The sequence below is a fragment of the Electrona antarctica genome, assembly GCF_951216825.1.
Source record: "Electrona antarctica genome assembly, chromosome: 9".
In the NCBI taxonomy this organism is placed as follows: Eukaryota; Metazoa; Chordata; class Actinopteri; order Myctophiformes; family Myctophidae; genus Electrona; species Electrona antarctica.
Genome location: NC_136790.1, coordinates 37,029,718 through 37,051,810, shown reverse-complemented (window position 1 = coordinate 37,051,810; position 22,093 = coordinate 37,029,718). Strand labels below are relative to the sequence as shown.

Here is a 22,093-nt window from a genome sequence, read left to right as displayed (position 1 = left end):
CTTGAGCAATATTTTGAATTGTGAGAAATGTCTACTGTGTTTGACTTCCTCTGAAAGGCCGTTCCAGATCTTCACCCCACGGACAGAGATACAGTACATACTCTTCCGAGTGGTGCTGGCTCTGGGTTGTTGGACATTTTATTCACTTCTCAACTCATAGCCCCGCCTCCCTATCCTTGAACCATTTCAAGATATTCGTAGGCATTCGTTTATTTCTTACATTATAAATGAGAAGAGACGTTTTAAATTCAACTAAAATGAAAGAAAATGTATATGATCTTAAAAACAGTTCATTGGTGTGGTCATAATACCCTACCTTATGCACTATTCTAATAGCTCTCTTTTGCATTATGGCAAGTGGCTCTTCTCACTCAGCCTTGGATGTTTAGTACTGCACATAGCATGGTCAGGGATTTAAGGCAGGCTCTAGGGTCCAGCATTCACAGCATGTCACAGGAGAATGGACTCTGCAGGTCTGAGAAGAGGCTGAGCTGGAGGTCTGGGGTCATCATCACCCTGGCTCGTGTAGGCCTCCCTGTGGAGCCGGTTGAGAGAGACACCATAAGCTTTGAGTAGAAGTAAGTACGGTAGAAAGAAAGTGAGCTGACCAAGAGCCATACTGTGTGTAAACTGTACCCTGTCACAACCCACTAGCAACAGCAGACAAACATACAAAGCCTGTATACATATACTGCATCCTTCTGTATAACGTATACAGCAGGGGTGGGCAACTTTGATGATGGAGAGGGCCACTATATTTCCACACTCACTCCATAGGGCCATATATTACTGTCGTAGCAAAAATAGCCGATCGGCTATTTTTGCTATATTCAAATTTAAATCTTGAATTATTTTTTGCTATTTTTGAATTGGAATCCTGAAAATTAAATATTTATGTAATTTCAAATGCCTTTAATTATACTTGTGTTGAGCAATGAGCTACTAATTTAGACTGAAGTAATTAAAGCGGGTCATGTTTACATGTTGTGGAATTGTAACAGCTGAAACCAATATTATATCAGTATTCTGACATTAACCTGAGGGCCACATTAAGTGAAGGTGGGGGCCGCATGTGGCCCCCGGGCCACCAGTTGCCCACCGCTGGTATACAGCCTATCCCCATACACATTTCTGTAGTCACTGCTGTTGTATCGTACTGGGTTACTAGCTCACCTGCCAGTGACGAGCCCCCACGTACCAGGGCGTCACGTCGTAGAGCCCTCGTTGTTATGCTGTTGTATCCTACCAACTCACCTGCCACCGAGGTGCCGCCACCAGGACGTAGAGCCTTTGTCCTACTCCTCCCGACCAACACTCCCTGCTGAGAGGTGCCACCCAGCCCATAGGAGTAGGCCTACATGCAATAACCAATATCAGCCTCCCCGCCTAGCTTCCCTTCCCATGGGTGCACCATGGTGGATTCGAACAGACAACCTGGTGGTGGGCAGGGACTTTACCACAGTGCCACCCGAGCTCCCCGTTTTTAATGTTGAAATACATTTTTTTGTGTGCATGCATATAAAGGTATAGCGGAATTAAACAACGGACGCAAATTGTTCAATGAAAGTTTGTCATTTAAATAAAATCAATTAGTTTAACTGTTAAATAAATCCCTACATAAGTGGTTCCCAAACATTTTAGCTTGAGAAATATGAAAATAGCAGATCTATAAACTCACTTAATTGTTGGGTATGAGCTTGTAGATCTGCTATTTTCACTACTCTGGACAATCTCTGGATTTTTTGTGTGTGATTTAATTAAAATAATTTATTTTTTTGTAATAAAAAAAATAGGGAAATAAAAAAATAAAAATAGAAGAGATTCACTTGGGAACCACAAAAATTTGTCCATGACCCACAAATGGGTCGTGACCCAGTATTGGGAAACCCTGCCCTGCATGCTTCACAGTACAGCAACAACAAAACAGAGAATCACATAGAACTGATAAAACCTTTATTTCACTTTAAATGGTCTTTTACATTTTTTTGTTTTTCCTGATTATAACATGGAAGGTGAGAACCTAGAACTGGATTTTTTTTCTCTTTTGTTTTATTTAATTTTTTTTAAAGACAAAACACAAATCTAATATTACGTCAATAACCAGGAGGAGAAAAGAGGTGTGGGGGGATGGTTCTTTTTTTGTGTCATTTTAATACATTTTTTTTGTCTTTAAGCTAACTCTAAAAATGTTCACAACCACGTGCGCTCTAAGCAATAAAACCGTCACAGAAGCTTTTATTTTTTTCTCATTTTCTTTCTTTTACGCAGAATACTGGTCAGTATAAACAAAAACAAAACAGAAATTAAGAAAGAAAAGCAATTATAGAGGTACCAGATATACAAACAGGCGTTGTGCCACATTCACTACTGCATGGGACTGTTGTTTTCCCCTCTTATCAAGCATAGAACAGAAGAATGGCCTTTTTTTTGTTTTTCTTCGGCTAAAGAAAAAAGAAAAGGGGGCATTTTTTTCCCCCTTTTGCTTTCAGTGCGTGAAAACATTTGTCCTCAACTAAATAGAAATGACAGACACATGAAGGGCTTTTGTCTCTTATCACACCTATAACTGTAGCGGAATGTCCCAGGCTGGAAAACACGACAAGGATATTATTGTGACACTGAGTGAACGGAAGCTTAAGTTTTAATTAAAAAAAATGCAATCAACTACACTAAAATTCAAGGCTCCGTGTTCGTCTCTCTAGTCTAGACCACTACTCACGACAACCCCCCGGTTGGTTTCCTCCCAAAACCCTACTACAGTATGCTTGTGAATGTACACCAAAAAAGACACATCTTGTGGTTCAGGTTTGCTCAGGATTCTGAAAAAAAAAAGAAAAGCAGCAAAGAAAACCCACAAGTCAGTGGATTTTTTAAATGACCACAGTATGATAAGAACATGATCTGAACCAATACAGGCACAACTATCATGTTCTACACAGAGAAGTTTCCCTCAACGCCATTGTGCAGAGAAAAGAGACACTCCCTGGTTCTTACAAAGATTAAGCTGCGAGACGAGGAAACATCCTCCTTTAAGGAAGAGCTGACTAGTGAGAAGACAATTTCCGCCCATTGGTTTTGATCATAGTTATAAGGTTTTGATCAAGCTCAAGTCCAGCACTGCCGTACCTACTGAGTGCTATGGCTGCACGGACGGTGACACTTTGAAATGAAAGAGTCAGTGGAATGGTGACACTTTGAAATGACCGCGTCAGTGTACTTTCAAGATCAGCACATGGCTGGTTGAATGCTGTTGAGCCAACGTTCGACTACCTCAATATTTGGTCGCTGCCGGGTGGAAACCTTGGATGCCAAAAATCTTTCCTTTATCTAAAAAAATAGCAGATCTACAAGCTCAAATTTGTAGACATTTTCACTATTTCTCTTAATTAGGGCCAATGGGGTCTCTGGATCCTGGGGGTCCCTTTATAGAAATGTAGTAGTCAATAGTGCAATATTTGTCTTCGAAATGTAACAGAGCGAAAGTCAGCTTGCAAAAAAAACTGAAGTCGATGCGTTGTGAGCTTGTAGATCAGTTATTTTGACACGTTTGAAAATAATTTGAGAATTTACTCTATATTATACTTTGTCCACCACTGTTCAGAAGGGTATGGAGGAGCACCGGGAACCACCACAGGTTCTGTGGCATTTGTACACTCTTGAGTTCATCAACGGATTTGACAGTATATTGGGGTCCCAGAGATATATATAAAAAAGGTTTACCAAATGGGAGGCCCTAAATGCAATAATGCATGTGAAACTGGTGAGAATGACAGGAGTAGCTTTCTATTGTTGGGGCATCGATAGACTAGTTAATTAAGCAAAACAAAATGGAATGCAACTGTTTCATGGGTTTTCTCTGCAATCTAAATGTGCAAAGGTATTTCTGTTTTTTCAGTTCCAAAAAGTCAAAGTTTACAGTTAGATTCTAACAATGCTTCAGTTTTACAGTATTCAAGAACAAAAAAAACGAATTGTTAACTTTCTTATGTTAGGAGTAAAGAAAGTATGTAAAAAATTAAATAAATTTGAGGTTAATAACATTGTTAAAAGGATTGATGTTTAACGACTACATGGCGGGTTCAATCTAATAACCTTCTGTAACTTCACAATGGAATGTTTGGCTTTTTATTCAAATTCAACCAATCTTTGAGTTCCTAACTGGAATGGCAGACACTAAAAAGGGTTGGGTTCTTTTAAAATCGGATCCGACTTAAGCGGGATTTATACTTACTTGCACGCTGGTGTCGCACACCTAAAAAAATAGTCCATCAATATGCACCAATAGGTTATAGAGCTTAAAGATCGCCTATTTCTTGGCGCCCGACACCACACTTAAAGCAATAGCAAACCCTTTATGAGTTCTGTCAAATAAACAAAACCTACAAAACAAAGATGAGTTGATGTTTGATTCCACAGCCGATGCTGAATCAATCAATACGCTGAATGTTGTCATTTTTTTCTTGGTCAGTGTCACAATACAACCTTGTATTGACCGTTCTGTATTAACCTCAGCAGAATGGCACCGCCACTCAAAAATAAAGAAAATAACTTTGACATTGTGTCCCCCTGAAATGTTGAAAACATCCCATGTCAAATCAAAACCAATTTATTAGTCTGGGTTTTGTCCAGACTCGGATGGGTGGAGAATGAACTAAACATCACAGTGTTTTGTTTGAAAATAAATGAACAGTTTAATTAACTTTTCTTGAATGTTTTCTTGTAAGTAGAATAAAACCAGCCATTTCTTTTGCCAGTACACTAAGAAAAAGCAGAGAGAAGAGGGGACAACCCTATGAATGCAACAAGTCACTAGAGAGAGAGATTGAAAACAATATATTCCAAAATGTTAGGAAGGAGGAAACAAGGAATCGAAGCAAGGAACATTTGAGAATTCAGAAGCAAAACTTTTAAAAAAGTGTTTTTTTTAAGGGGGTGTACTGGTCAAAAAAGAAAGAAAGTGTATCAATATTATGTCTGGCTTTAACCGTAAGTGAACTGAAAACAAGCGCTCCCTCCCTCGGTTTCATTTATAAGACTTATGCTTAATTTATACTTCATCGCATGACGGACATCGGTCGGACTGCATAATTGTTGTTGCATTTTGTCAAAGTTGAGATAATTAACAATTGCCTCTGAATCATGGATAATTAAGATCAATGTTTCCACGAGATTTTTGTGAGACATTTTATTTTTCGGTTAACGCATCAATGGCAGCGCCTCCGATGATTGAAATAAAAGAGTCTCTGCTCATTTAAAGCCTGATTTATTTCTAGTTGTGCCATCGCAGCGCTACACCTTCTGAGCTTGTAGATCGGACACAATTAAAAAAATGAAACTGATTTTTTTTTCTCCCAACTGAAATAAACGCAACCGCATGCAGCAAAAGATTTTTTTATTATTATTTTGTACTATTACTGCTGCCTCTCCTTGACATCGATGGATGTGACATAGGGACAGGTACCTGCCATTTGTAATGCTGTTCTGTGTCATTGCCACTTCCAGTATGGGTTGAAGGCTTGTCCTCACAGGTGGCAGTATGCTGGGCTAGCTCATGCTTGAGCACCAGGTGGCTACCGTTGAAACGGCAAGTTTAACTAGTCTGACTATTTTCTACTGAAGGCGCTTCACCCAACAACAACAAAAAGCAGCTTGAGGATGATCCTTTCTGCACTTCAGAAGATGGGATGGTATTATTTGGGAAAAGCGATTATACCAATCCATCTGAGGTCTGTCTGTCCTAGCCATCCCACCGCTTCTCAGCAATGTTTGCCATGGTTTTGCGGATCCACACATCAATGTGTTCCTCAGTCAGCCTTGGCGACACACCGGCACATAAACAAAGTATAAATCAGGCGATAATATTTGTGCATTTGAGACCGTTCTGTTGAAAATCTCTCCTATAAGGTTATGTAATATGTAATAACCCAACGCATCTGCGACGTGTTGCGAGCTTATAGATGGGATAATCATCATACAATGCATAAATTAGGCTTTAGGATGGCCGGCAGGGTCAGAAATCAAACCGAGAACTGATGAAAACGGGCTACTCTGGAGTGACAGAGGAAGAGAGCGAACGAACGAACAAGGGAGGTAGGGGGAGGAGTGGAGTGGGATGGGGCAGGGAGGGGTGGGTGCGTTTTTTTTTGTTTTGTTTTTTGAGGGTCAGGCACAATTCATGCCGGTGGTTCATACAGAAGGCCGGAAGGTCGGGAAAAACAAGGAAGAAGAATGAATTGATGAATGGAAGGGGTGTGTGTGTGTGTGTGTGTGTGTGAGGAAGAGGAGTAGAAAGAGAGAGGGGAGGAGAAGGAAGTGGGTGGGGATTTAACAGTGAAGTTAGTTCTCTCCCTCCGCGGGGTCGTTCTCTTCACCCTGGTTTTCTGATGTCCACAGCTGAAAGACAAACACAGGACATGCAGCTGTCAGTCAATCAATAAACCAAACAATCATCAGATCCGTCAGTTCTCTGGTGTCAGATAGAAATGAACATGCAGCACTTTAAAGTGATGTTGAGTCTCAGTAACTGCATTATAAGGCGTGTGGTGTGTGTGTGTATACATAGTAACATACAGTCAGGTTATCTCTTAGTAACTGCATGATAAGGGTGCTGTCTTTGTAGGAATCCTCGTTCAAGGTGTCGAGCTCGGCGATCGCCTCATCGAAGGCCTGCAGAGGGGAAGACACAAGGACGTTACCTCACCAAACAGGAAATCACATCATACAAGAAGTTGCCTCGTCAAACAAGGCATATCCAGGAAATGACACACAATAGGTTCTTCAGATAATCGTTCAGGATCCGTTCAGCTGATCGACAGTAAATCTCAACGACGCCATTCACCAACCTAGCAGATAACGGCATTGCATTGGCCCAGCAACCAGTTTTCAGTAGCACGTACAATCGTACATCTTTTAGATTATCATAACTAAATAGTTAAGAAACCACAAGCTTCAGCCTCTCATTTATTCAGGTATTCTCATAAGTTGTTCTTGAGCAGCCTAGTCTAGTAGGGTCGAGCTACACCAAACGTTTGTGCGTATACGCGCACACACGCTTTGAAAAGCCTGGTGTAGCTCGGCCGTTAGCCTTGTACATTCGGCTAACTAAAGCAGAACAGAACAATATTATACCAATACCCTAAAATGCAATTACTATGGGCAGCCATTGGATGGCAGTATAGCATGTCCAAAATAAATGAAAAATACATTAATTACAATTTGTTCTTAAAATAATCAATTTCTATCCTCAAAAGCGTGTGTGTACATACCGACTTGGCCAGGCTGCAGGCCTGGTCCGGTGAGTTGAGGATCTCATAGTAAAAGACAGAGAAGTTGAGTGCCAGACCCAGTCTGATGGGATGCGTGGGCTGCATGTCCTTCTTACTGATGTCAAACGCCTCCTGGTACGCACCCTGAGAGTTCTCCACCGTAGCTACAGAGGACACACACACACACACACACACACACACACACACACACACACACACACACACACACACACACACACACACACACACACACACACACACACACACACACACACACACACACACACACACACACACACACACACACACACACACACACACACACACACACACACACACACACACACACACACACACACACACACACACACACACACACACACACACACACACACACACACACACACACACACACACACACACACACACACACACACACACACACACACACACACACACACACACACACACACACACACACACACACACACACACACACACACACACACACACAGAGAGAGAGAAATTTAGATTTTAGATCTTGTTCTTTTAGACAACAGGCACCTTCTCGCGAGGGACTAATTAAGCTTCAGGTCGGGTCAGATTCAAAGCACAGCGAATTTCACATGCATTCCATTATGTTTTTGAGCGTGTTATTCAGGAGGCCGATTACAGTAATTTAAACGATACAAGTCTCAGACTTCCATGTGACCAGCCTGTGATGTCTGCGGTGGCCTCGAGGTTAGAGGAGCACATTTGTGAAAGAACGTTTCAAACCCTGCGGACCGGCAGAAAATATCTGGGTGGGAGAAGTGAAGTGAAGTCACCTTCTCCAACAACTCTGAATCGGGTTCAGCAAGGCAAAGTAAATAAAGGTAATGAAAAGGTTTCAACCCGATCAGAGCCCCTTTGACTTCCACTGTAAAATTAAAGTTAAATATTTATCTCTGAATAATTCTGCTGCATAGGTCTTGCAGTGGAGCAACTTGCCCATTTAACACATTAACTTCCAGGTATTAATTCTTCCAAAACCAGTGTTTTTTAGTGAAACCCTTATTTTGAAGGTCCGAGACGTGAACCAGACTTTTTGTCACAGTCTCTTCTTTAACCCAAAAAGAAAATATTATATGTGGCCACGGTCGTTGGTTCTTTGGTTAAGTGTCCTTGAATAAAGCAGATTTTGACCAAAAATGTAAAGAGTAAAGAATCTGAGATAAATTCTGGATCTGATAGCGTGGAGGCAGGCAGCAGACGAAATTTTCACTTCTGTTGAATTTTCGCTTTTATCTGGTGCTTAGCAACCTAGAAGCACGCATACGTTGGCGAAGAGTGCAATCCATCATAAACCACTGAAAAGACCACATGACGTAAATTGAAGTCACCTGCGCTTAACCGCTGGATTAAACTTGACGTAAAATTACGTCAACAGCAGTGAGTGTGTGTGTTGATATTGATACGAAATGACCCATTTCAAATCATCAGAATATAGTCTGTTCCGTCTGTGAACCGGGTATGGTCTGAGTGTTGGGCTGTGGCGGTGACGCAGACTGCCACCAGGATGTTTTGCTTATTTCCATGGTGATCTGCGTCAGGCGACGGAGAACAGTGACAACACACTATTATGGGCTGGCGTCTCATGGCAACGGTGTGAATCAAGTCAGCTGCTTCGTAGACAAGGAGCGAGATTTAAAAAAGATTAAAATAGATCAAATGGATTTAAAAGATAATAAGATTCTACAAGCTTTATTTGGAACATTTTCAAGATGACGCGTCCAAAATAGGGAGGGCCGGTGGTTAATTAAACCAGTGTGACCGATGTGTCAGACGTGAGCTTAATATATCGTCGCCGTCACGTGGAAACATTGTATGTCCAAACTGTTCCTTTTCTATTATAAAATAATTTGGAATAGTTAAAATAGCAGATCTACAAGCTCACGCCGCCTCAAGATCTGCCATTTTCGCTAATTCTCGTGTGACCCTCTTGTATGATGAAAAAGGATATTCCTTTACAGGAATACAAATAAATTAAAAAAAAGGTTGAAATATAGAAAGATTTCTACACAACATCTTTAACATCAACGGTTTTCTTTCCTCTTCAGCATCATCTACCATTTTTGATGGATTATAACAGATGGGTAGGGAAAAAACTAAAACTATATAACCAAGTTGTGAACTGAATGAGCTCCAACACAGCTTTTTGTTGTAGTCAACTATTTCCTTTCAAAAACTAATATTTGTAACTAGTTACAGGCCTGTGAGGGTCCATGTGGTTCCTACTTCCTACAGTATCAATAATTTAGCTGGAAACCCCCTGGAAGCCCCTCAAGAACCCCTGGGGGTCCCTGGACTCCCACCGCTCCCATGTGGAACCTGAGGACCGCTTCACATCATTTCATTCATCATTTCATCATCTTCTACTAATAGTTGCTCTCAAAGTGGGGTCCAGGGACTCCCAGCGGTCCTTAGTTAAGTTGGTTCCAGGGGTACAATCTGTTATAGTCTACTCTGTGGCCTAATGCATAACAAATTGGGGACCCTTGAAAAAATGAAATGAGTGAGAATCACAGTTCTACAAAAGAATAAAGTTGTTATTTGTTGTGTGACCCTGTGTGAACATCTTGTGACCCTCTGTCAAGCCCCAGTCTGCTGGTTGAGAAACCCAGTGAGCAGGTCCTGAGTCATCACCACCAATGAGACAAAGTGTCCTTTCATTCTTCTGAACATGAACAACCACTTCTGTTAAAGACATTTTTATAAATAGAGCCGCTTGAAAAGACTTCTCTACAAACAGAACTGCCATTCTCCTCCTCCTTGGAATAACATCACAATCTCCTTCTGTTTATTACTGTATTTATTCCCTTGTTTACAGTTTAAGAGCGATTACCAGAATTTTATATGGGAATAAATCGGTCGGGTGTGTGTGTGTGAGTGTGTGAGTGTGTGAGTGTGTGTGTGTGTGTTACTGAGACAGTAGGAATAGAAATAGGAAACTGAAAGAGTGTAGGAGAGACAGACAGCAGGAAATCCAACATGGAGACCATGTAGGAGGGACAGATACAGTATAGTAGGAAAGCCGAGAGAGAGACAGTGTAGGAGACAGACAATAATGTAGGAAAGCCGAGAGGGAGACAGTGTAGGAGACAGATAATGTAGGAAAGCTGAGGGAGACAGTGTAGGAGAGACGAATAGAAGGAAAGCTGAGAGGGAGACAGTGTAGGAGACAGACAATGTAGGAAAGCTGAGGGAGACAGTGTAGGAGAGACGAATAGAAGGAAAGCTGAGAGGGAGACAGTGTAGGAGACAGACAATGTAGGAAAGCTGAGGGAGACAGTGTAGGAGAGACGAATAGAAGGAAAGCTGAGAGGGAGACAGTGTAGGAGAGACGGATGGAAAGAAAGCTGAGGGGGAGACAGTGTGGTAGGATCTGACCATAAGACCAGCAGTACTGTGGCTCTGGGCATGTCTTTAACAACGAAGACAATCAACAGCCGTGTTTGTGTTTTTAAAACACATTTTCACTCAAATTAATTTGTAATGAATTCTAATAGCCCCTTCCCTTTCTATGCAATTGAGGACCAAAGTCAATGATTTTTAACATGTGTGATCCAGGGACGCTCAGGGTTCCAAATAGACCTAATCGGGTCTCCCAACTGGTGGTCTCCAGACCCCACGTTGAGAACCAGTGATGTATTGCATACATGGATATATAGCAGTAATAATGGGAGGGTTTAAATGGGTGTACTCACTCTTCTTCGAGTCTCCAGAGGCGACCTCTGACAGGTATCTGTAGTAGTCTCCTTTCATTTTGAGGTAGAACACCTTGCTCTCTGCCTGGCTGGCGTTGGCAATGAGGAAGTTGTCAAGCAGATGCTGATGCACACAAAGACGCAGACAGATTGATTTAGGGCTGCAACTATTGATTATTTTCAGAGCGATTAAATAGAATAAAAAGCACAACATCGATTAATCCCTTCAGCCCCATTTTATCGTACAAACATTGTGAAAATAATGTGGTTTATATTAAGCAGAAATATTCTGTATATAATGTAACATTTTAAATGTTGATAATGTTTTACCATATTTTAACAGCAAGTGCAACTGTCACATATGTTAACTTTTATGATAAAATGAAAAATAAATGTATAAATATTTTTCTGATGCCTCAGCAAAAAAGCTCTATGAAATAGAGAAGTGATATTGTAAACTGTGGTATCATGTTCAACTCTGTTCTCATGTGACTAATTCTAAGCCTCCACTCAAATGACCCCCATCTCCATCCATCTTTCCTTCTTTCTCTCCAATCCTCCATCCATCCATCTCTCCTCACCTCCCCCTCCATCCCTCTCTCTTGTCCGTGAGGCTCATGTCCTCTGTCTTCTCCATAATGCTCCGTTTCTCCTCCCCTCCGCCTCTCTCCATGTCCTCTAAAGTCACAATCCTTCCAGGTCAAGGTCATGCATCCATTTATGGATCATGGGCCTCTGTCTCTCTCTGCACCACCTCTCCTGCACCGTTCTCACATCTTCCCCTCCCTCCCTGTGTTCCTGAGCTCAGGCGGGGCTGACCACTGGCATCTTTTAACGCAGTGGTTTTCGAATGTTTCGTGCCAAGGTCCCCCAAATTGATATGAATTTGGCAATGGACTTTCTTTTGAAAATATTTTGTGCTAGAGAATCTAACAGATTTGTCAACATTTGTCAAGACTTTTCTAAAATAGCCAAAAACATAAAAAGGGGCTCAAGTGTTTAAACTTGTTAATTGTTTAGTTTGGACCTTGACACCCACTCAAAGACATCTGGTGGTCCTCGAACCCCACTTTGGGAACCAGTATCTCAACACATGACTCAAGACAAGACCAGCCAAGTCTAGTACAGCGGGACCCTGCATACAGCCCCGCCCACTTGTCTGGAAGTTGAGGAATTCTTTCAAAAAACACATTCAAATCAGATCGAAACTTGGTATATTCAGTGATTTCACTTAATTCAAATATCACTTTTGTACTGTTGTGATAATCCTCCCTACTATAGTGTGCTGACCATATAAGGAGTTCCTCCCTGTCCCCAGTTAACCCCTGGGGTAAAAAAGAAAACCTTTTGGGCTAGGTGGCCCAGAGGGACCTTCCGCCAATCATGATGGAGCTGGGGCGGGCCTTGGTGTGCGTGCTGTTGGCCTGCTGCGTGTCCCAATTACTGAATGCTCCTTTAATATTTGATTAATCTTGCCAATCAATGCCAACTATGATTTAACAAAGGACTTTCCAGTTTGCGTTGACTTCAGTGTCATAACCAACTAAAACTAGCGCTGGGACCATTTTGGTATATTTTCTGCCGCTGAGAAAAAGCAACCCATTCTGGCGGTTCACACAACTCTGGTAGTGTCTGTACATACAGTACAGAGACATGAACGGATGACTGGTAAGGATAACTGCTGTAAATTGGGCTTATTCCGACTGGCGATTCCGTTATCCATCACAGATGGAAGGGAAATTCCCCGATTGGCGGTTTCCTATGCCGATATGAAGGCCATTAATTAAAATGTTATAAAAAGCTCTATAATGTCTACCATACACTCCGCTCAGTCCCACAGCGAAAGCAACAAAGGAAAATCTCCTTCTCTGCCATCTCCTTAGCATCTCCGTTCTCCTTGTGCATTCTCAACACAACGCTTGCCCTGTGCAGTGTGCACCATTCCATAGTTGACTTTAAATGAGCATGATTTAGGTTGCAATATTGAACTGTAAATGAAACATTTTTATACAGTTTTGCCATATCGCCCACCCAATGGCAAATCAATAAAAAAGGTCTCACCGATTCAAATAAATTGAGCCGGAAAAATATTAAAACGCCTTCACAGACGCATCACTGGCTGCGGGATAATGCTTTCCCAACGATTCCATCATTAGGGAAGCAGAAGGGGGAAATTGTATATCCACAATGCTAGCTGCCTGCAGGAGTCACTCAGTCAACCACATTCATTATTATAGGCTTGTCACACCCCCTCCTCTCCCCTCCCATCATTCTATCCATCCATCCACTCTCCTCACCAGCACATCGTTGCAGATGTCTTGTAGCTCTGTTTCTATCTTCTCTCGGTACTCGCGAGCCATCTGCTGTTTCTTCTCACTGCCCTCCGTCTTCTGTTCGATGCTGGAGATCACCCGCCAGGACGAACGCCGTGCACCCACCTGACGCGTACACACAACAGCAGCAGCTTAGATCACATGCACAATAGTTATGGAAGCATAGCAGGCAGTGAAATGCTTGTACAACAAGTGTGACAAAGAAAGAACATACAATAAAAGGCCAATCCACACCAATGATTAGCGATGCAACAAAACCGTTGCAGAGAAACTGCAGCGGTCTGGATTGCAAAGTAAATGTCGGTACAGGTTTGCATCACAAATCATTGGTGTGGACAGGGCTTTAAGTCACAATAAGCAAAAAGCAATACAAATAGCATATTGTTGCACAAACCCATAAAATGTCCAAACTGTTAAGGTTTCAGGAATGTAAAAAAAGATATGTGTTCTAATGGATTCAATTGAATTATTTAGTCACCAGCTCATTTATACTTTTCATTGTTTCAATATGTATGAAACCCACAGACTTGGACAGGTCAGGATATTTGTTTGAAGGACTCCTGTCCTGGCTGTCTCTCTCCGTCTGTCTCTCCCGACAGTGACCTCACTTCGCTTTACAGTAATGTTCTTTTAGTGCAGGGGTTCTCAACCCGTGGGTCGCGACCCCTCGGGGGGTCGCCAAATTATTTTAGGGGGTCCCCAAATTATTTTAGGGGGTCCCCAAATTATTTTCAAAAAATATATATATATATTTTCACGATTTTTCAAAAATAGCAGACCTACAAGCTCGTAGCGCGCCACTTGGTGGCGCGCTATGAGCTTGTAGATCTGCTATTTTTCAATAGCTAAATTATAACATTGCTTAAAACACCAAAAGGGGTTCCCGCCCAAAATGGTTTAAGGTTATTGTAGCAGTCAATTTATATTGGGGGGCGGGAGGGGGCGGGGCGGGGGTCCCGAGACATTACCAAAGCATTTCCGGGGGGTCCCCGGCCAAAAACGTTGAGAACCCCTGTTTTAGTGCACAGTGAGTCAACTTATGCAGAATGCAACTCTGGCGTCCCTGCACAAATCGATAAACACACAGGAGGAATTACTTCAAATTAACTCAGGAAATGGATGGAGGCTTTGAAATAAGTAACAAAGTCAGTCGGTTATAAATCCACAAAGTCTCTTACCAGTCTGTGCTCTTCTATGCCTCGGTCCGTGTTTACCTAATAGGCTATGTCTGTGTTGTCTTCTTGTAGGCAATGGAGCGCAGAAGAGAGAGAGATAGAGCGTGTGTGTGTGTGTGTGTGTGTGTGTATAGACTGAATGTCATAACGTGTTTAAGACAAGTAGCAAATGTATGGTCAAGATTAGTATGTGTGTATAGCATACTGTATGAGTCATTAAATGTATGTACTGTATGCATGGGTGTAGTCGGGCACTCATGTCAGTGTATGTATTAAGTCATTAGGAAAACTACGTCGGTTACGATTGACGATTACTAATGACACCAGAAATCAATAGTCTGCAACTCTGCATATTTAGGCATTAAACTGTTGTATTTCATTGAGTTCAAAGGAGGTTAAATGACGCTGCTGAAACACCAGACTGAACGGGTACATGTGTTTGGTTCGACGTACAGTTCTACAGCCATGAGTCCGACACCCTACCCAAAACCCAACCCTGAAGTCACAGGTTAGTTTGAACCTGCCACGGGTTAGTTGTAACCTTCTATGCATGTCGGGAGCGACGGGTTAGTTTGAAGCAGCACGGGTTAGTTGTAACCGCCAGTGCATGTCAGGAGCGATGGTGTTGTCGAACTAATGGCTGTCGGTCTGTTAGTATGTCTAACCAACGTATACACCCCGACTGACCTGGTGAGGACAAACGCACCAAAGATTGATGTGATGTCATCGTCATGTGACATGCTTCAGAACAGACTGAAGGGGCCCTTGAACTGCAAAACACTTCATATTGTTTATGACTTCACCATCCTGTCCTTGGTATCTTTATTCTAGAAAAGGGGGATGTGACAACATGGTGGATGACACCCCAGGGAAGATTCATGAGGGCACCTGGCCAGTTTAACACTCCGACTGCCCGGGGGCATGTGGAACCATTAAATCATTGCGCCCAGCAATTTGCAGCTTCAGAGTTTATTTCAAGGTTGCTCCGCGCCATCTTGGAAGTAGCTAGATGTAGCCAAAACACCCCCGAGGGGATCGACAACAACAGGACCACGATGGGCCGTCAACAACATAAGCTTTGGTTAGAATTGGAAGCATTGATTTAGAGTTATTCACGTTTTAAGGTTTTTCATCCCATCCATTAAAATGGAGGGGGACCACTTTGGATGACGTCCCAACCGGAAATGACATTGTTGCCCAATCAATGCTCCCAGCCTGTAGAGCGGTGCGCTCGGTTATGAAATGATTAACGTTCCGTCTTTTGGAGTGTTAACTACCTAAGGCCTAAATGACCCATCCCTAATGGCATGGGTCAAATACAGAGTAGGGTTAGCCTCGCGTAGCCAGCCCTCATCCGCCTTTGCAATGCTATGTCCTAGGCAGATTAAGTGTCCCACCCCCCCCTTAATTGTGGGAGGACTTCACGGCCGAAATGGTGACGGCCAACCAGGTTACAACCAACCAGGGCCCAGTATTCAAATATGGGGCGGGATGGTGAGTGAGTACTGTGAAGTCACGTGATCCAATCCCTTGACATTTGTCTGCAAACTAGTGTACGGCATCATTGATTTGTACACTATAAAACAAGTTTGAGAACCACTGCTTGTAGAGTCTATGCATGCTTACGTATGTCTCATCATTAGATCAAAACCTGTGTGTGTGTTAGACCCCTACGTACCACGTTCTTGTAGGCGACAGACAGCAGGTTGCGCTCCTCGTTGCTGAGCTCCTGACCCTGTTCTGTCACAGCCTTCATGGCGGCCGCCATGTCATCGTAGCGCTCTGCCTGCTCCGCCAACTTGGCCTTCTGAACCAGGTCGTTCTTATCCATCTTTGCACTGGAGATAGACAGACAAGACAGTCAGACAGACTTGTTAGATACCAGGGTTTAGGTATACATGATCTCTACAGTAATGGCAAGAGAGCCTGACTGATGCCGGATCTTTGGAGCCCCACACCGATTACCGATGTTTTCGCTAATATTCTTCCCAAAAGTACAAACTTTTCTAATAATCATTATAGACAAACTTATCACTTTCAACTTGGAATTCCAATTTAGGCATGTCACTGTAGTTTAAGATTCTCGCCAAATGTTCAAAAATAGCCGATCTACAAAGCTTGCAATGTGGGCTTGTAGATTTGCTAGTTTTTTATGTTTTTGAGGAGGGTTTAAAATACACATCAGCTACATAACTGCAGACTTGTGCAGAGATGTCTAAAAAGTCAAAATAAATGGCTGATATATCTAGACAGGACACATCAATTGTACAAGCCTCCAAACATAACTGTTGGACCAACAGATGCAAGTGACAGACAACGAAACACAAGAAGATGTACATGTACTTTCATCAAATGCTTTTTTTCTATTCCAGTAAAATGGCTGCTCGTGGATACTCCCCTGAGGAACATTGTCCCCCTCCAGATGAAACGCAGGGTCTAAGTAGGACACTGCCTTTCCCCACACAAACGCTTACAGAGAAGTATAACTTGAATACAAATACAGATTTGCATTGAACTTTTACTTTGTTTATATTTAAAGCCAACATTTCTGGTGAATTTAACCACACAAGGGCAATAGTAGTAGTAAATGGGTACTACTTCACATTTATTTATCATTCATTGACCATTAGCAGCTTGTATTCTAAAGTCTAAAAAAAACTGGCTAATCTTGATCATAATATACAGGCCTGTTAGCTACCTGTTCTCGTACAGAGTGGAGTCAAATAAAAGTCATACAGACTTTCCTCCATGTGAGCTTTTAGTGCTGCAGGACAAAAATGAGCTCAATTTAGCCAAAACAGGGGTTCTCAAACATTTGTAATTTTGCATGTCAATGACCGCCAAAATTGGTATATTGTAAATCTTAATTTTAAGACTAATGGCCTCATTTCTTTCACGCAAGTTGTGAAAACACTTTCAAAGCAAAAGTTGAAACTGTTGAAATGTAAAAATTAAAGACGACTGACTCAAACTTTATCACCATAAAGGTCTGTACAACACTACTACACATTATGAGTGTGGTTGAATAAACCACCTGAAAACATGTCGCATTTAAGTCGATGCCTCAATTCATACAGGTTGATGCTTTTATTCAGAGTGATCATTTCAGAACATTTTTCCATCACCGGCACTGCGTAATATTTGCATTCTGGGTGGATGTACTCATGACACAAGCAGGGTTGTTTTATTTGTATTCATAATATATTATATCAATTTGTTCAGTTAACGGTTGAACCCCTAAAATAAGCTGAGAAAATTCCATTACCATTTTGCACATTTTCAAATTATGCATAAAAAGAAAATAAGGTAATCACAAAAGCATATTCACGCTGGCATTGGATGAGGTCAAATCTTTTTCGTTGGTAGAGCGGTTAAAGTGCAATGGAAACATTTATTGAATAAATTATGTAGAGAGGTAGCCTCTCAACAGACAAGGTGGTGAACTGGGGTTTTCACTAGATGGACAGCTTGAAAGGTTGTGTACATAGAAAGCGGTGACCTCATTCCCTTATAGGAAAAAAGCTGCTAAACATTTACCAGGTAAACTGGTCTACAATCAGGTTGGTAGTGGCTACTTATGGTAGTGGCAACTTATCATTTCATTGGCTGCTGTAGTCACCTATCTTTCTGATTGGCTGCCTCGTCTCTAGGCAACCAGACACTTTTTGCCTCTAGCCGACCTCTCAGCCAATGGGATAGCATTGCAGCCAACAACACGAGAGAGCGAGAGAGCGCGAGAGAAAATGACTGTCATTGCTTGTTTTAATGCATATTAAGTGAACTTCTCTGTGCTGTGTGTGGCTATGTCCCTGGGTCTGTCTGTGTCCCTAGCTGTGTCCGAGCACGAAAATAGCGTTTGTTCACCACCAAGTGTCACTGTTGCACAGCCTAACAGACACACACAGGCCAGGGAGGAGGGCTTGTACAGAACCACTCACTTCAGATGGGTCTGATTTTTTTAAGTTAATATTGCAAGTGTGATTTCAACTGATGTTTTGAGCACAAAAGGCAGTGATCTACAAACATGCATCATCAAATAATGTACGGTACGGCCATTCTCTCTAAAAAAAAAAAAAAAAAAACTCAACAGAGGGAAAACAGAGCAAATACAGGAGCCTCTTTTGACCCTGCCTTACGGGAACCCCTTTAGGGTTATTAATATTATTTTTTTAATATTTCAGAAAACTTAGTTAAGGATTTAGAAGGCATTTTTAGATCTAAGTCTAATGGGTTAAGCCTGATTTATACTTAGTTGCATGCCAGTATCACTCTGAAAATAGCCGATCTACAAGCTCACAGCGGATGGCGCTGTTCTGCTTCTGTGCTTGTAGATCAGCTAGTGTTGGGGAGAAACACCTGCTGCAAATATAACTCACTCAGGATTTATACTGACATATACCTTCGGATAAATGAAGGTGGCATTACTTCTTTCATTGTGTCCAGATAACCGGTGACCATATGTTTATGTCTGTCCTCCTATCAATGGTTCATGCAAATCTGGCACACCCACACCTCGGTTAGTGTTCCTGCCAGTTCTTCTGGGATGGTTTTGGACTTGTCAACAGTTTGCCACTGTAGCAGTAGTCAATCATGAAAGCAATTTTATAATGTACTTTGACAACTTTATGTTCTAGACTAGTGGATGCATTTCATAGACGAACACTTATATAGATACAGATATCATTCTCAAGTACAAAGTGAAGGAGGCGGGTTAAACACAAACCTAGTGTTCTATTCTGGGGGACGAACAATCAGTGAAAATAACAGATCTACAAGCTCACCACAAGTCAGGTTGCGAGGGAAGATGAAAATATTGTGATGGTAGTTGCTGGTGTAGACTAGATTATTAGAGAGCTCTGGGGGACTCCGGTCAAATAAGTATATAGGGGTTAAGTGCTTCAATCTCTGGTGCGGACTGCGTAGATGTATTGCTGTGATTTCTATTCAATAATACCTGGCACGGAGACAAGATAAATGTTTTATTTTTTTGTGATACACCATTTGTTAAATAAGGCAAATCAGTTCCCAGATTACATATTGTTACATATAACAGTTACATATTGCGTACAGGTAGATGTATTGACAACCGTGTCCAACACACACATTGAAGACAGCCAGAATTTCAGTTGTCCCAGTTTGAGACCACGGGCCCCCTATTTGATACAATGTTTAATCTCTAGAAAACCAATCTGTAAAATATTATTTAACTCTTCAAAGTGAGCTAGACAATAGTCATACATTGCCATGCCGTTATCATTTTACTGGCTCTGTTACCAAGCAAACACCAGATAAGACAAATACTTCATTACCAATTACCACCCTGTAAAACATTACTAAAGGTCACCTAAGGGCAATATTATTTGATGGGTATTCCCGCCACAAACATAATTGAGGGGAGGAATTATGATCTATTTGCATGCGTTTTCCAGAGCATGATGGGCCAACAGCATTTAATCCTATAGATGGACCCCTAAAGGTTACTGGAAAAGATGGAACATTTAGCATAAATGTCGCGCATCTATGCGCATAGGCCGGATTGATATGTGTGAGAGAGAGAGAGAGAGAGAGAGAGAGTTTATTCTTTTCAAACATGTGCTTTAAATGTCCGTCATATTTAGATCATGGAAACACAGCGTCAAGTTGTTGTCCCCTTGAACATTTACAAGGAATGTAGTTTGTTAAGATGCGGTGACAGCAACCAGGAGACAGGCTGATAACGACCCCCACTCACATACAGTGACTGACAGGACAGTGACCCACTTCAATCCAACCGGCCCGACAAACACACCAACGTCCCCGTTAACAAAGCCCACCAGCACCCACCCAGCCGTCACTTCATCTACGGGAAATGGCAGCGCCTCACTCCGCTAGCAGCAACGCCCAGCAGCCAGCCACCCAGCACAACTAACTAGTTAGCCAGGTTGGTAGCTTGCTTGGCTGTCCCTCCCGATTACAGCCGATCGATCGATCCCGGACCGTAAAATAATAATAATAAAAAACGTCGATAATCGATAAATACCAGGCATTGTAGGTCTTAGTTGTGTGAGAGAGGGGGACTGGATTAAGACAGACTGCGGTGGAGCGTTACGCTAGTAACATACATGCTAACGTGGCTAGCAGCGACACACAATGCTAAATTGGCTAGCGACATGCTAACATACTGGGCTAACTAGTAGCGACGGGGCCGGGGTGTCGCTAGCCACAAAGAACAGATCTACAAGCTAATAACGCGTTCCCGTGCAACGCGTTATTAATTTGTAGATCTTCCTTTTGTATGGCCCGGCGACGCAGTCAGTCGCGCGAGGATGTGGGAACAGGGAGTATATCCACTATTCTTCGTCGCGGCGCGATTTTAAAAAAAAAACGACCCCAGAAAATACGACGCGTTAAATTTAAACAGGGGAAAATAAGTGTCGACGTGACGTTGGGAATCGAAAAAGACATGATTTTCCGTCGGACCGTGTGAGCTACACAGCGCACGTTACACTTTATGCACGCGTTAGAAGCTCGAGCTGTCAGAAAATGGCCAAACTTCCACCCACCCCTCGTCGCCTCCCCCCCACACACCCTCCTCCACGGAGCCAACTTCAACCATCACACATTTTTTACAAATGAAATACCTTAAAACGCGTGTTGTGCCAAATATCGAGGCTTAATAACAAAAAAACAGCGATTTAATAATGACAAGTATTGCAATGACGTCTCCTTGGCCTACACCGTCCTCCAGCATTCACAATAGAACCACCTTCCTTCCTTCCTACCGCGGTAGGCTGGCAGGCAGAGAGAGGCATGGATGGATCCACGCTTCACCCACTTTCATTTACGTCCCCCACCATCAAAAAACGAGCCCCTTCGACCGCTAAACAGCCACCTAAACCAACCGGTAAGACGGTTTAAACGTTTTAGACTCACAGTTCAAAGTATACTGGTCGTCCCGATGCTGTTTATTGTGTGAAAGATGGCAGTTTCTTATCAAAGCCGTGTCCTCCTCTTTCTGCTGCTGCTGCTAGTAGGGCTATTCAGGGCAGTACCACTTCCGCCTTGACGCCAGTGTTGCCAGCGTGAGAGAAATAAGCTAACAGGTCTTTGAAAACAAGCCCAAAACGCAAAAGAAGCGACTAGGCTATTTGAAAATAGCCGATCTACAAGCTCACAACGCGTCGCGATGCGAAACAAATCTTCGGGAAAAAAGTGACAAATGTGGAATATTTTGTATTTCTTTTTTTAACAACACAAATCTTGTATGGGTGGGTCCCTGGCACAAAATATGTTTAGATGTTGGATCCTTGGACAAATAGGCCTACATTAATCATTCTGGGGGTCCTTGACCTTAGAGTATATATTAAGTCCTTGACATGGAAATGTGTGAGAATCACTAAACAACATTAGGAAGCAAGCCCAAATAAGCAACTACACTTTAGAAACAAGCCCCAAAAAACCGCAACCCGCAAACAATCCCAAGGCCGCTTATAACAAGCGGACATGGCAACACTGCTTGACACTTCCGCTTCCTCTAAAAAAGAATACACCTTTTTCTATTTTACATTTCAAGGAACCGACAGTTTGATATTTTT

At 42.3% G+C, this 22,093-nt stretch overlaps 1 protein-coding gene across 2 annotated transcripts; it reads right to left on the bottom strand.

Annotated features, from left to right (window-relative positions):
- Positions 1 to 1,936: 1,936 nt before the first annotated feature.
- ywhaba (tyrosine 3-monooxygenase/tryptophan 5-monooxygenase activation protein, beta polypeptide a) lies at positions 1,937 to 21,589 on the bottom strand. 2 transcript variants are annotated; one of them, XM_079510474.1, is made up of 7 exons: positions 21,432 to 21,589; positions 16,198 to 16,357; positions 13,309 to 13,449; positions 11,012 to 11,135; positions 7,266 to 7,429; positions 6,571 to 6,666; positions 1,937 to 6,393 (listed from the first exon to the last, which is right to left on the bottom strand). In XM_079510474.1, the coding sequence occupies exons 2-7, from the start codon at positions 16,348 to 16,350 to the stop codon at positions 6,337 to 6,339; spliced, it is 735 nt and encodes a 244-aa protein (XP_079366600.1). In that variant the 5' UTR covers positions 16,351 to 16,357; positions 21,432 to 21,589; the 3' UTR covers positions 1,937 to 6,336. The 2 variants fall into 2 exon arrangements, with proteins under 2 accessions (XP_079366600.1, XP_079366601.1); XM_079510475.1 differs by having other exon boundaries at positions 16,198 to 16,364; positions 21,433 to 21,586.
- Positions 21,590 to 22,093: the final 504 nt, after the last annotated feature.